This window comes from Bidens hawaiensis, unplaced genomic scaffold, assembly GCF_021521415.1.
Source record: "Bidens hawaiensis isolate Kalapana, Puna unplaced genomic scaffold, B.hawaiensis_p1.1 tig00034149_1, whole genome shotgun sequence".
NCBI lineage: Eukaryota > Viridiplantae > Streptophyta > Magnoliopsida > Asterales > Asteraceae > Bidens > Bidens hawaiensis.
In genome coordinates, this window is record NW_027495874.1 from 1 (window position 1) to 15,231 (window position 15,231).

General features: G+C 38.7%; 2 protein-coding genes across 2 annotated transcripts; one reads left to right on the forward strand and one right to left on the reverse strand.

The window, feature by feature from the left end:
• Window positions 1-714: 714 nt before the first annotated feature.
• On the forward strand, window positions 715-4,131 carry LOC143585704 (GTP-binding protein At3g49725, chloroplastic-like). Its single transcript, XM_077067431.1, has 13 exons — window positions 715-994; window positions 1,152-1,216; window positions 1,281-1,346; window positions 2,013-2,102; window positions 2,183-2,295; window positions 2,387-2,455; window positions 2,541-2,685; window positions 2,768-2,823; window positions 2,918-2,968; window positions 3,032-3,086; window positions 3,169-3,225; window positions 3,566-3,685; window positions 3,775-4,131. Exons 1-13 carry the CDS (start codon window positions 715-717, stop codon window positions 4,129-4,131), a joined length of 1,524 nt encoding a protein of 507 aa, XP_076923546.1.
• Window positions 4,132-5,734: 1,603 nt separating this feature from the next.
• LOC143585706 (uncharacterized) lies at window positions 5,735-6,598 on the reverse strand. Its single transcript, XM_077067432.1, has one exon. It carries the CDS (start codon window positions 6,596-6,598, stop codon window positions 5,735-5,737), a length of 864 nt encoding a protein of 287 aa, XP_076923547.1.
• Window positions 6,599-15,231: the final 8,633 nt, after the last annotated feature.

The following is a 15,231-nucleotide window of genomic DNA, read 5'->3' on the forward strand; positions in this document are numbered from 1 at the left end:
ATACCCTTAATTACTCGTGTTGAAAACTTCTGCTGTCATTAACAATAAAATGTTCAAACTGATGAGCAAGTACAATTGAACCAACAAGTATTATAAGAGCTTTGTTCCACAACCAACTTTGTCGGTCCTTGGTTCAAAACATGTTCTCTACACTTGATCTAGTTATTGAAGTTTGCTAGCGATTATCATGGTTTGGACAATAAATCTAAGACAAACCAAGAGGTTAATCGCACTGTGTTCTTAATGTTAAAGAGACATCCATGATGTCAAGTGTTCTTTTCTTATGTGAATCAAGTGGATCTCTTAAAGATTCTCTCAACACCTAAAAATTGACAAGATGATTCTTATAAACACGATGACCTTAGGAATTATTATTATTATTATTATTAGTATGGCATTGCCTACATTTATTAAATTTGGTTTGATTACGAATCGCAACACCAAATAATATATATATATATATATTTTATTTTGTTCTAATAAAACTTTCACACAGATGCAACTTTAGTTAACACCGAGTCTATAAACCAGGGGTGTGCAAAGTTGGCTTGGTTATGGGGGTTAACCATAACGATAGAGTTTCGGGTATGGAATAGAATTTTACAAAAACACACAAATAAAAATAAAAAATCAAACTGTTGATAAAAGCCTTGTACTCTGTTGTGTTCCAATCCTCTTGATTGATCCAATTGAATTGAATTGAATTGAATTGAAATGTTTAGGGCTTCAATCAGTAGAAGACTCATCACACAGAAATCAATCACAATCAACCCTTGGCTTTCACAATCACGACGCAAACACGACCAACCAGACGCTCCAAGGTTATTCGTCGTGCAACCTCGTTTTCGACCCGACAACGTATTGAAAGTAAAGCTCGATGAAGCTCTTAATCTCGCCAATTCGCTTCAACAGCAACGAGATGGGTTTTACGCTACCCAAGAATCCCCTCCACACGTTGTTGTGCAGAACCCGGCTTATCGAATCACTCGGGCAGGTTCGGCAGTATGTTAATTTTACGGTTTGGTTTAGTTCTAGTGTCGTAACCCAATACCGACCGAATTCACTTGTTGCAATTGTTTGTTTATGTTGGTTGTGAATTTTGAAGGTCAAATGTGGACATATGAATTGAGCTGTTGATTTTGGTGATGCAGATACTTACTTTGGACCAGGGACTGTGGATATTATTAAATGCCATTTAAATGCCCAAGATTCACAAGTAAAGTGTCTGTCATATTAACACAATTATAAACCTTTGAATAAATGCAGCATTTCTTTGACAGGGTGGTGGAGTAGATGCTGTATTTGTGAACGGGATCCTAACTGGAATTCAACAGAGAAACTTAGAGGTAAATCATGCTGCCATTTCTTTTACATTAGTTACTTGCTAAATTCAAAGGACAAGTTATAACGGTGTCTCTTGCAGCCCGAGTTATTAATACCCTGCATATGTAATTGTAATCACTAGCACTTTGGTTTTTATTCACAACCGAGATTAAAGCCCCTTTAAATTTAGAAACAAATAAACTTAAAAGAGCCAAGTTTATTAGTATTTTATTTAGTATGTTTATCGGTTAAGTTAATTTGATTTAATTGCATGTTTCTGAGGCTATATGAACTGCTAGATATTAGGAGTTGGTTTTTGTGTAGGGTTTTAGTCTGCATGTTTATTAATAATCAAGAAAGAGTTGTGATCTGAGTTGGATCATAATAAGGTTTTATAGTTTAAACGTAATTGTTCTATATGTCGTAAAGTATCAATATACAAAAAAGAAAACTGGGTAGGGCGGGCCATGTTCATGGCACCTGCGAATAAGCATGTTGTGCTTGGGTTCACATGCCAGCCATGATTTTTGGGACCGTTTCGTGCTTTAGTTCATGCCAAATTTTGAGGTTTGACTCGTCAACCTAGAACACAACCAGTTAACAACCATATCAAATACCATTTTAATCTCTTCATTATATGAATTAGTTAAATGAAATTTTTTTGCTAAATTGTTATAATATGATGTCAGCGTGCATGGGGGAAAGCCGTTCTAGATCGTGTTGGTCTAATCATCGAGATATTTCATGCTCACGCTCAAACAAAAGAAGCAAAGCTACAGGTTTACGATTTAATATTCATCAAACATTCTCCTTAATGATATTTTTAAAGATTATTAGTTTTTATTATTTAACCTTAAAGGCCGAGTTAGCTGCACTTATGTACAAAAGAACCAGATTGATTCGCGTACGCGGTAGTGGCGGGCGTTTAACATTCGGTGCAGCCAGTGAAGCCGAAGTTGTTAGCGCCAAAGGGTACATATAATCATATAATGCATAATACTTTTTCAAATTAATAATGCCAAACGATTTATTTAAACTTAAAATAGTTGAAATAAATTGACAGGAGAGGTAGTGGTGGACGCGGGTTCATTAGTGGGGCTGGAGAAACTGAACTTCAACTCCAACGAAGAAGGTTTCAATCCCTAATAGATTACCGTGCTATTATTATAGTTTTTAATTATTAATGTAACAAATTAATAATGGAAATGTAATTTTAGAATCATAGAACGGAAAAATCAATTATTGTTGGAAATACAAGACGTACGTCGAACCAGAGCACTCCAACGCGCTTCACGCAAAAGGTATGGAGGTACACAGGGTCAGCAAATGCCGACAGTTGCGATTGTTGGTTACACAAACGCGGTATGTGTGTTTCACAACTACATTAATATAGTCTGTCTTAACAAATTCACCAATTAAAATATGTTAACATGCATTTTTCTAGGGGAAATCTACATTAGTTGGTGCACTTTCAGACAACAATCTCTTTTGTGATAATCGGTATGATGGTTTTTTTTTATTATTAATGTTTTTACCTTTATTTTTTTTTATGTGTAACTATGTTTTTGTCCATGTTGTTTAACATGAAATACAGGATGTTCGCAACGGTTGATACAAAAGTGCGACATGTTATTCTCCCGTCAGGGTAAATATAGATTTTAGTTTAGATTTATGTTTTTAGATAATGAGTAATTTATACTTGTTATAGGAAGAAGGTGCTTCTTAGTGACACTGTTGGGTTTATATCAGACTTACCTGTGCAGGTAATTCAGATTTTTTTTTGTTTTTAATAAAGTTAAATCGTAGCTGTTCTCTTTTATTATTATTTGACTAATAATGTTACAGTTAGTCGAAGCGTTTCATGCTACATTGGAGGAAGTTGTTGAAGCTGATCTTCTTGTGGTAAGAAATTCTTTTTAGAGTCTAAATGAGCCAAGTCAGTCATGAGCTACTAGAGATCAGTTTGCTAAAAGCTCGAATCGAGCCGGGCTTATACAAGCTCGAGCTCAAGTCTAACTATAAGCCTGTTTCATAAACGAGCCCAGGCCCAAGCTTCACTTATTGAGCCTGAGTTGGCTTGCGAGCCAAAACGAATCTATTATATATTTAACTTTTATTTGATGCGCTAAATTTATATCTATATAATATATTTTGTGTTTTGTTTTTGTGAGTCTGTCATAGAAAATGTCGCGGGCCCCAACAGTAATTAGTTGAATATTTACAATTTTAATACTTGATGCAGCATGTATTAGACTCGAGTGCACCTAACCGCGACGAACAACGAGAGTCCGTGTTGGAAGTTCTCCAACAAATTGGCGTGTCTAACGAGAAGCTTGAGAACATGATTGAAGTCGGGAACAAGGTGTTAAAACTCAAAAGTCAACTTTACCCTTCCACCCCCATAATCTTGCATATTCACATAATGTTATTTTGTAATTTTTTTTTCTTCAGATCGATCTTTACAACGATCAGACAGTTGTAATGGAAGAAGAAGACTTGGATGGTTGGCTTTTAAAGGGAGATGAGGTGAAGTGGGATGATGCCACTGCATCATTTGTAGGATGGAAGGCATTTGAGGAACAACCAAAAGACGCCTCTACCCTCTCGGGTGAAGTTAAAAGTGATTTGGAATCTCGACATGAGTTTAACCCGCATGTTAAAACATCGGGTATCACTAGAGTTGGCTTACAAGAGTTGTTGGAACTCATTGATAACAAGTTGAAAACCGATAATGTGGTGGAGAGAGGTGTGTTTGACCGAAAATGGCGACCGCCAAAAAAGCAGGATACAGGCATTGTAGTTGGATAGCTTTATTGTTTTTTATAAGATCATGATGAAGTCAGTAAGTGCATGTTAAGTGTTTTCTGTTGAGATATCTTGACTTGTTTTACTTCTATACCACAAGACAATTTTTAAAATCTTGTTAAATGAAGTTCCCACATTTTACATGAAAGCACTTTGAAAAATTAACAACAAACGTACCCAGTAAATTCCACAAATAGCAAAAGCTATTGGTAGGGTCTGAGGAGGGTGTGATGTAGGCATACCTTGCCTCTATCTATAAGGATAGAGAGGCTGCTTCCCAAAAAGACCCTTAGCTCCAAAGCATGTACTATATAAGCACACATGTACCAGTAACAAAACTTACAATGATACAGTGTCACAATCAAATACCAGCACATGTGAGATCATAGAATCCCAATAGATATACCAACAAAAAACAAATACAGGCAAAATCTGCCTAAAATGTATAAGAGTGTAAAGCTAAACTAAGATACAAATATGATATTCTCTAAAAGTCCTTAACCTTAATCATACGTCTTCATGAACACCTATCATGGACCATGTCCTCAGAGAGGTGTAACTCTAGTAAATCCTGCTTAATCCGCTCCTCCTAAGTCAATTTGGGTCAGCCTCTACTCCTTCCTTCTACATTAATGGTTTCCACTGCCCTAACCGGTGATGTTACTTATCTTCTCTTCACATGTCCATACCATCTCAATCTCCCCTCCTTTATTTTTTCACATATACTAGCAATTCCTAGTCGTTCCCTAAAAACCTCATTTCTTATTCTGTCCAACCTTGTGTGCCCACACATCCACCTCAGCATCCTCATCTCCGCCACATTCATCTTATGTGCTTGTGTTTTCTTGACGACCCAACAATCTGTTCCATATAATAAAGCCGGTCTAACAGCAATCCTATAAAATATCCCTTTTAGTTTAGTTGGGAACCTCCTATCACACAAAATCCCCGTAGCTGCTCTCCACCTACACCAACCCGCTTGAATGCGGTGTGTTACGTCACTATCCATCTCCCCATTACTTTGTACAAAGGATCCTAGATATTTGAACTTAGTAGCTTGGGGAACCACTTCACCTCCAATGGTGATCTGAGAGTCCCTGACGTCTCCGGCTCCAGCCCCACTGAAATCACAATGTAGATATTCGGTCTTCGAGCGACTAATCCTTAGTCCTTTGTCCTCTAGCGCTACACACCATTCTTCTAACCTTGCATTGAGGCTATGTTTAGTTTCAGCAACTAACACAATGTCATCTGCAAAAAGCATACACCATGGGACCGTCTCTTGAATCGACTTTGACAACTCATCCATGACGATCGCAAATAGAAAAGGGCTCAACGCTGACCTTTGGTGGAGTCCTACTTCCACAGGGAAGAAATCAGTATCCCCTACAGGCGCCCTCACAGTAGTTTTTGTCTGATCATACATATCTCTGATTATGTCTATGTACCTCCCATGGACCCTTCTACTTTCTAAACTATCCCAGATCAGTCTACGAGGCACATTATCATATGCCTTTTCAAGATCAATGAAGATTATATGTAGATCCCGCTTCTTCTCCCTATACTTTTCCATCAATCTCCTTAAGATGTGGATTGCTTCTGTAGTTTATCTCCAGGGCATAAAGCCAAATTGGTTTACCGTAACTTGGGTTTCTCTTCTAATTCTTGTCTTGATTACTCTTTTCCATAATTTCATAGTATGACTTAGCAACTTAATCCCTCTATAGTTCCCACAACATTGGGCGTCTCCTTTGTTCTTGTATATTGGCACTATGAAACTACTTCTCCACTGATCTGGCATTTTTCTTGATTTGAAGATAAGGTTGAACAGAGTAGTTAGCCACTGGACTTCTTCATCTCCCAAACATTTCCACGCCTCAATCGGTACATTGTCTATACCCACTGCCTTAGACCTTCCCATCTTCCTAAGAGCTGTGCTCACTTCACCCTGTGTGATACTTCGACAGTAACAATTATTCTGTTGTATCCCTTGAGTAGTGTTGTTGATGTTTCGTTGTTGATAAGTTCTCTCTCCGTTGAACAGATTGTGGAAATAGGTTTGCCATCTCAACTTAATGTCGGTATCCTTGTGTAGAACTCGTCCATCCTCTCCTTTTATAAATTTCACCATTCCTAGGTCATGTCTCTTACGCTCCCTGGCTTTGGCAATCTTAAACATAGCATGTTCCCCCTCCTTTATTTCTAAACTTTCATACATTCTTTTATAGGCCGTGTTCTTTGCTTCCGTTACCGCCTTCTTTGCCTCCCTTTTGGCCTTTTTGTATCTCTCCCTCAATCGTGGTCTCTCTTCCTCCTCTGTGCACCTCAGGAGATCTCTAAAACATTCTTGCTTATCCCTTATTTTAGTCTGCACCTCCTCACTCCACCACCAGGACTCCTTATGCCCGCTTGACCTACCAGTCGTAACCCCTAAGGTCACTTTCGCTACTTGAGTAATGGTAGTCGCCATAGCTTCCTACATCTGGTTTGCATCATCCCCTAGATGATTCGGTGTTACTGAAACGAACTTATCTTTGAACTCTTCAATTTTTACACCCTTTAAATTCCCCCATCGGATTCTAGGTATAGGTTTCCTCTCCCCTACAACTAGTTTTTGTCTAAAAGTTATATTTGCCACCAGTAAGTGGTGTTGAGCCGCTGCCGTCTCCCGTGGTATAACCTTATAGTCCTGCCACCATCTTCAATCTTCCTGTCTTGTTAAGAGGTAGTCGATTTGTGTGTGATGTCCCCCGCTACTGAAAGTTACCAAATGAGAGTCTCTCTTCCTAAAGAACGAGTTTATAATGCTCAAGTCATGGGCCACCAAAAATTCTAGTAGATCCCTACCAGAGTCATTTCTAACCCCAAAGCCAAATCCCCCATGAACCGACTGGAAGCCATCACTCTCCTTACCAATGTGGCCATTAAAATCACCTCCTATAAAAATTTTCTCTTCTCTAGGTATGGCCCTCACTAATATGTCTAAACAATCCCAAAATTCACTCTTCTCCCGGTCCCCCAATCCAAATTGTGGTGTGCACGCGCAGACCACCGCCACTACCTCCTCACCTAAAACTAATCTTAACACCATAATTCTATCGTTGTATCTAATCACCTCCACCACATTTTTATGTACTTCCAAATCCACTAGAAATCCTACCCCATTTTTTGCTCCATCCGATCCCGAATACAATAACTTATACCCATTGCACTCATCCCCTCTTTGTCCCTTCCACCTAGTCTCTTGAAGACACGCTATCTGTACTCTACGCCTTTTAAGTGCATCTACTACCTCCAACAATTTACTATTAAGAGTACCTACATTCCAAGAGGCAATTCGCAAACTATGCCCCATTTCTTTTCTCTTGGTTGAACCTCTCGTCCTTGGACACGATCTCAAGGAAAAATTATAACTTCTGAGGTCTATGGTTGCAACTAGTCACGGGATAATTTAAAATCACACAAATATTAATAATAACAACAACAACAACAACAATAATAATAAGAATAATATTAGCAAAAATAATAATATGCTTATAGAAAAATCTACATACCACTATAACAACAACAACAATATAATTATTATTCTTATTGGTATAAATATTATTATTATTATTATTATTATTATTATTTGGGTGTTATGAAACCAGAGAGAGTGCACCTGGTTCGTCGGAAACCGAAAGCCATCGGAGTTGTCGGAAAAAAACCGTGGTTGCTGGAAAAGGTTAGGTTTGTTCCCACTTGAGACTACTCCCCAAAGCACAGCTCCTTGACCAGTGGGGGGGGGGGGGGGTTGTGGTTCGTGTGGTTCAACCTACCCGGAAAGAAAGGTTATGGTGGTTTCGGCGATTGGACGTTTACCGAAATGTTTCTTTTGGCAGGACCGGCGAAACGGAACGGAAATGTTTCATAGGGGAAAGCGGAAGAGGGGGTTTGGTGGTTTCCGCCGGCCGGCAAGTGGTGGTGGCAAGTGGTAGTTTTGTAGAGAGGGGGTAGAAGGATGGAGGTGAGAGAGAGAGAGAGAAGATGGAGAGATGGAGAGGTAGCTTACCAGCATTACCAGTGGAGCGGAGTTGCCAGCCGGCAGGGGTGGGAACGGAGACGGAGGGTGGGTGCTCCGGACGGTGATGGCGGGGTTACCGTTGATGTTCAGTAGAGAGAGAGAGAGAAGTCAGATGTTCAGTGAATTAAATGTCTAATGTTGATGGATCTTGAAATTGGAATGATCAGTTTGAAAAGTTTGTTGAAATACCTCATTTGAGTAGTTATTGGCAAGGCATCAACTTTGATCAAGTTAAATTTGGGTGGGAAACTGAGACCGGAATCCAAATTGATAATCACCGTCTAGAAATTGCAGTTTGGTTTTGGTTTCCAAACCCCTGCTAATAGCTTTGCTATTTGTGGGATTTTTAATGTAAATATATGTTATTGCGGGTTGGTTTCGGTTATGCCTTGTTTCAAAAATGAATCAAACCGAATCGTACCAAACACTTTTAAATGTTTGTTATTGGATTTTGAGCCAAAGGTTCCAAATCTTCAGTAAAGAGTGTTGAAGACTTGTATATTAACTTATATAAAAATTATGATGTGATTATATGCAATGCATATTATGCATTTGGTATTTTGGTGTAAATGTGTGAAGAAAGTTTAATTAATATATGCAAAAGAAATTGAAATAGACTTCGGATTTTGGATTAAATCATGGTTTTAAATAATCTACTGTTATAAACTAAATTAATTACCAATTGTTGGCAAATGGTGGCACTTAACTATGATAAAAAAATGATTAATACTGGAGATCACGTGTGAATTTAAATGTAATAATCACAAAGGTTTTAACGAGTTATTTGTTAATAACATACTGTAGTCATTGAAGGAATCATTAAATTTGTTTGCGAACAGAAAAGCAGTAACATATACCCCTACAATTTTGGCAATAAAAAATCAGTTTTAGTTACACATAATTTTAACGAAGCCGAAGTAATAAACGAGATTAGTTGAAAAGTAAATTGTGTCAATTGTGCATACGTTTAAGACAAGAACGATAAAGCCTGTTAATAAAAAAAGTACAATATGTGTTTTTTTAATAATTAAAATTAGTAGGCTATGCTCCATCATTTCTCTTAAGTAGTACATGAAATTTAAAACCGTTATAGAAATGAGGTATACAGTAGTTAAACGAGTATAGTAGTTAAACGAGTATGCTTGAATAAAGATTAATGCCTTTTATATGGATAACGGGCCTGCCCTGTTCTCATACTAGTCACTACTCTATTAAGCCCATTTTTCTAGCCCAATAGATAAGCAAAAAACCCGGTCCACATTTTTCCTACTTTGATTAGAAAATCATAATTCATCTTAAATATTTTTACTTTTATATGTTACTTTTTATATGTTAATAATTGACGAATTTATTTTTTTGGATTTTAACGCTTGAATTTTTCCAACGTTGTTTATACGATACTGATGGTTGGGTAAAAGTTAGTTTATTTTACATATTAATTAGTTAGTTTTAATTAAATAATCGAATGAACATTGGTACTTCAAGTATGTTTATGTGTTTTCAGGAACTTGGAAGCTATGGAGCTTAATAAGGATATTTACGGGCTTGAAATGAAGATCGAGAAGTGAGAGATATGAAGTGCACGCATCACGAGGCAGTTAAGAAAAGAAAATAATTAAATATGAAAAATTGCATCTTCGCGTGACAACTTCGCGATACGCGAAGTTGCAAGATTATTCCTGATGTGTGTCTAATAACCCTATAAATATGACCCTCACAACTAAGCTTTACGAAAATCCTAAAACCACACACAACCGGCAAGTGTACCGATCGCAAGTAGTATAGACTTAGGAAGTCCGAGTATCGAACACGTGGACACGTAAGACGCTAGCGATTTCTAACCCTAGACAAGACCTACCTTAGAATAATATTTTATTGATTTTTGATTTTTACTTACTTAACTGGACTAACTAACAAAAGTTACCTAAAATAGAAAACTTAACGGAAAACTAACTGTGTTAACTTAGGATGGAGAAAAACGTCTACCTATGTCTGAATCAAATTGTAGGCCTAACAAGCTAATGGATTGAATGACTTCAAGACACCGGTCCCTAAAGATGACACGACTAAGGATCGCTCGGGCTCACTGGATTACCTCTCGGTCTCACTCAACAAGCCTAAACTACTCAAAATCGCCTAAAACGACCAAACCGGGAAATAACTGCTAACGTGTTCTAATGAAGGATCACCTCTCGGTCTCACCAACACTCGAACCTAATGGCAATGAATACTACACAACCAAGGATAGAGGAACAATTCAACTTAAACCAAAATAGATCAACTAGTCGCTCAAAACACCTAAACCTGACAAGAAACGAACTCGCTCTCGCGCAATTCTTATTCTAGCATGCAAAGGTAATGAGACGACCCTACTTCTTATCACCTCTCGGTCTCAAAGAAGGTGTCTAACCGCTGTACTTAATCCAATAAATCATGCAACAAAACTCTACGGTGGTACCTACCGCAAACAAACCCTAAACACAAAGTCTAGAATCAAACAATGCACCAATCAATCAATACAAAACTAATCAATCAACACACGGGGTTTATGCAATGAATCACTAAAATTTCCAACCACTAAACCCAACCTATTTCATGTCTAAATCAAACTTTACATCAACAAATTAAGTCTATCAATCAAACAATCCATAAAACCTATCAAACACTAACAAGAATCATCATTCCTAGGTAGAACTAACAAGTTTAGCCGAGAATCATTTTTGGACAGCAGCAAACAATTAATAAACACATCATTAATCCCATACCAAACATCTTAACAATCATCCAATGATCAACAATAATCAATAACAATTCAATCTCTCAATCAATTGCAAAATAAATCAACAATTAAACAAGAAAATCAAAGTGTATGAACAATGAAAAAAGATGAAAGGATATGGATGTTTCCGGGGCTGCTCTTGCTGTCAAAAACGATGGGGATTCAATCCCGAGGCTTGGTTCTTGTGTCTTCTTCCTTCCCTAGCCGCCACAAGCTCCAACCCTAAGCCGAAAAAAGATTTTTCTCCTTCCCCTTGCTGCTGTTCCTGCGATCGCAGCCTCCTGCTGGCCTAGGGTTTTTTATTTTTTTGTATGTTATAATATAATATGGTCTTGGGCCTCCATGATGCATACGGGTCGGGCCTTGAGCTTTGTCTTGAACTTGTATGCGTAAAAAGGCTCGTAAAATGCTCGAAAAGTCCCGGTTTTCTTCTTTCTTTCACCCAAAACCTACAAGATTAATAAATGTATGTAAAACCTATCTAAAACGAGTTAAAACATATAAAATATAATATAATACGTAGATAAAACGTGCGGAAAATACGAGTGTTTTACAACACATCAATTCCCCTAACTATTTTTTCCTTCGCGATACGTGAAGGAGCTTGCCTGTCATCTTCGCGATACGCGAAGATGCTCAAAGTTGGCAAAAATTAGGGTTTGCCTTATATAAACCCCTTAACCTCCCCATTCGGATTTTTACAACTTCTAGAGGCAAAAGAGGCTGTCTTGGGCGACTTTCTACCATTCCAAGGCTTCCGGTTCATTTCGGGTATGCATGTTCATCAAGATAAGTGAAATAATCGATATGTCTATGCTTGGCTAAGTTTTCGTGTTCATTCTAAGGTAGGTTTTGTGTATTTTAACTTCTGACCAGATTCATATGCTTAATGTTTATGAGCTTGATTGAGTTATTACTTTGGTCTTGCTTAATTTTTGATTGATTATTTAAACAATTTGTGTTTGAGATTATTAATTAATACATTATTTGTTTGGTTGTGTTCATCAACATTTAGGGTTTAAGCTCTTGTGTCATTGACTAGTTATCATCAAATATTGTCTCTTAATTGGTTTTAACAAACATAAGTTGGTAATTAGGTAAACCGAGTTCAATTGTGTCATCAATTCGGTTAGGGCATCGTTTGACATGACAATCCAACTACTAGGTTTAGTAATTACTGCGTAATCAAGATAATTGAATCTGGGATTAAGTTGAATGTCACATTAACCGAACCTAGAATGAATACTTTTCACTAATATTATTTACAAATCGTTTTTAAGTAATTGTTAGTTTTAATTAATCTTTTTCTAAAAACTGCTTGACATCGTCTGTCCGACTTAGTTAATAATTAAATTAGTAGTATTAAAATTAGCACTTTCCTATGAGTCCCTGTGCAGACGACCTTACTTACCCGTACTAGTTATAGGTATTTAAGTCTTTAATTAATTGTTTTTTAGTAGACCGCGACAACCTACGTCAAAATGGCGCCGTTGCTGGGGACTCAACGCGCTTAGTGTTAGTTTAGTTTGGTTTAAATTAGCATAATTTAGTTAAATTTAGTTTAATTTTAGTTTAATTTATGTTCTTCGTTGATTTTACGCGAGGTGTGCTTGTTTGGTGTGTGCAATTAATCTTTCAGGTTGATGCATACGAGATTTGCTCGAGACAAGAAGATGTTGCAGTTTGATCCTGATATTGAGAAAGCCGCGAGAAGAAACCGAGCAAAACAGAAAAGAGGTGAAACTTCGAGGCCGAAAGAGGAAGAGATGAATCATCAGGAAGAAAACCCATACCCAATGCCACCGGTGCTTCAACCCTACAATATTAACCCACCACCACACCAAGAACAACCCATCCCACAACACATTCCACAAAACATTCCACAAAACCCTCCATTCCGTGACTTACCACCATTTAACCCACCAAACCCGCCACTCAATCAAAATGTTAACCAGAATCAAAACCGTAGAGCTCAGAGATAGTATCAGATGAGAGATGATCGGTCCGCGAGATTTGAGGATGAGGAAGAGAAGGAGGATGCTCAAGGGGGTCGGTATTATAGAAGACATCAACAACCCCCTCGAAACCAAACACCCGAACCTGTTCAGCCACCGAGAAACCGTCGAGCCCAAAGAAGATAAGAGATTCCCGAGCCACAGTTTCCCGAGTACAAATTTGACGATGGGGTCCCGAGGGCATTTGTTCCACCACCCGTTCGGGGGGTTCAAAGCCACTTCATTCCACAAGTGGCCACGAACCCGCTTCCCATTTTGATCCCGGTCCGAGAAGGAAGAACGTTTTCAGTAAGGCAAAGTAAGCTGACCGGGATGCCTACTTTTTATGGGAAAGCATCTGAAGAGCCATACCTACACTGGAGCGAGTTCAATGCAATTTGTGCCACTATCTCGAGTCAAGGGTTCACTGCTGATGAAGTAAAGCTAGTGGTTTTTCATTTCAGTCTTAAAGATCTAGCGAAGCAGTGGTTCTTATCTCTACCGTCAGCGAGCTTTTACATGTGGCAAGATCTGGCTCAGCAGTTTTTGGATGAGTACTACAGACCACAAAGAACATCCGAGGCCCGAACCTCCATAAAAAACTTTCGGCAATGGTCGGGTGAGACTTTTCACGAAGCTTTTACGAGATTTAAGAGGTTATTGAGAACTTGTCCACATCATGGAATTGCATTATGGGAGTTGATCAAAGCGTTTCATGACGGGTTATTGAGTGACGATGTGCGTGATCTTAAGTCGACCACAAATGCGTTGTTTTTGGCTAATGATGAGAATGAAGATTGGCAACACTTAGAGAGGCATGCAATGAACTCGAAGAGGCAAGCTCAGTCAAATCGCATGGTAAAATGGGCGGTTGTGAAAGCCATGGATAGTGGTGAGTCGGATGATCGTATAGCTAGTTTGGAGAGAAAATTGAATCAATTGATGGGTGTTGAAGTGAAAGAGAAAGGTAAGTCAGGAAAGACGTATCCAGTTTGTGAGGGTTGTGGTGGAATAGGCCATGTAGTGGCTACTTGTGGGGTTGTGTTGGAAGACGAAGAAGAAGAGGAAGAAGAGGGGGTGAACTTTGTTCATTGTGAGAAGAGGTACAATAATAATATGAATTCAAACACCTATCACCCGGGCCTCCGAAACCACCCCAATTTCAGCTATGGAAACCCGAACACGCAGCAAAACCCGAATTTTCAAGGGAATTCCCAAAAAGCAGGTTATCAGTCAAATCAGCGTCAATATGGAAACGAGAGGGGTAGCGGTCAAAGCGGGTATAATCAAAGAGAATCGGGGGGGGGGGGGGGGGTTACAACAAGAGTTATCAGAAGAGCTATCAGCAGGGTCAGCAAAATCAGGGGCAGCACAAGGTCAAGGAAGTTCTTCGGATAACAAGGAGGAGTCGATTAAGGACGTGATGGATTTTCTGAAGCAGATGAAGACAGACCAGGAGGCTAAGAATAAAAGCGTGAATCAGAGATTAGAGCTCCAAGAGAAGGCTAATGTTGCGGGAGATAAACAGGTGAGCCAGCTAGCAGAAGAAGTGGCTAGTTTGAAGAGAAATCCATCTAAGCTACCAAGTGACACATTGAAGAATCCGAGTCATCAGAGTAGCAGCTCTTCGAATGGTAAGAATGCCGATGTCAGCCAGGTAAGTCTCCTTAGGAACGGTAAGATATATAATAATGGGGTAACTCCACCACCTTCCGTTGAAGGTGTGGTGGAGGAGTTGGGGGAAGATGGGAAAAGTGACGATGAGGTTGAAATTGAACCGAAAACTAAATCAAATCAATCAAATAAAAATAAAATTGAAACTAAAACTAAAACGGGAACACCAACTGCCAAGGAGACGGGTTCAATGAGTAAAAACCGTTCCGTTTCCTCGGGCATTGGTGAACCTCGAGACCTCATCGACACTTAGAAAGAGGGGCCCACAGTAGGAGGAAATGTGGGAAATATTTAAACAAGTAAAAATTAATTTACCATTCATAGATGCAATTAAACAAGTCCCTGCATATGCTAAATATTTGAAAGACTTGTGTACTCAAATACGAACTCACAAGTTGCCCAAACAAGTTGACTTAACTGCAAATGTGAGTTCGGTTTTGACGGGTATTCTCCCACCCAAGCTACAAGATCCGGAACGCCAATTATACCCATTCAAGTGGGCGATTTTAAAATGACTAGAGCGTTGCTAGATCTTGGGGCTGGGGTGAGTATTCTTCCGGGAAGCTTGTATGACCAGTACGACTTTGGTCCAC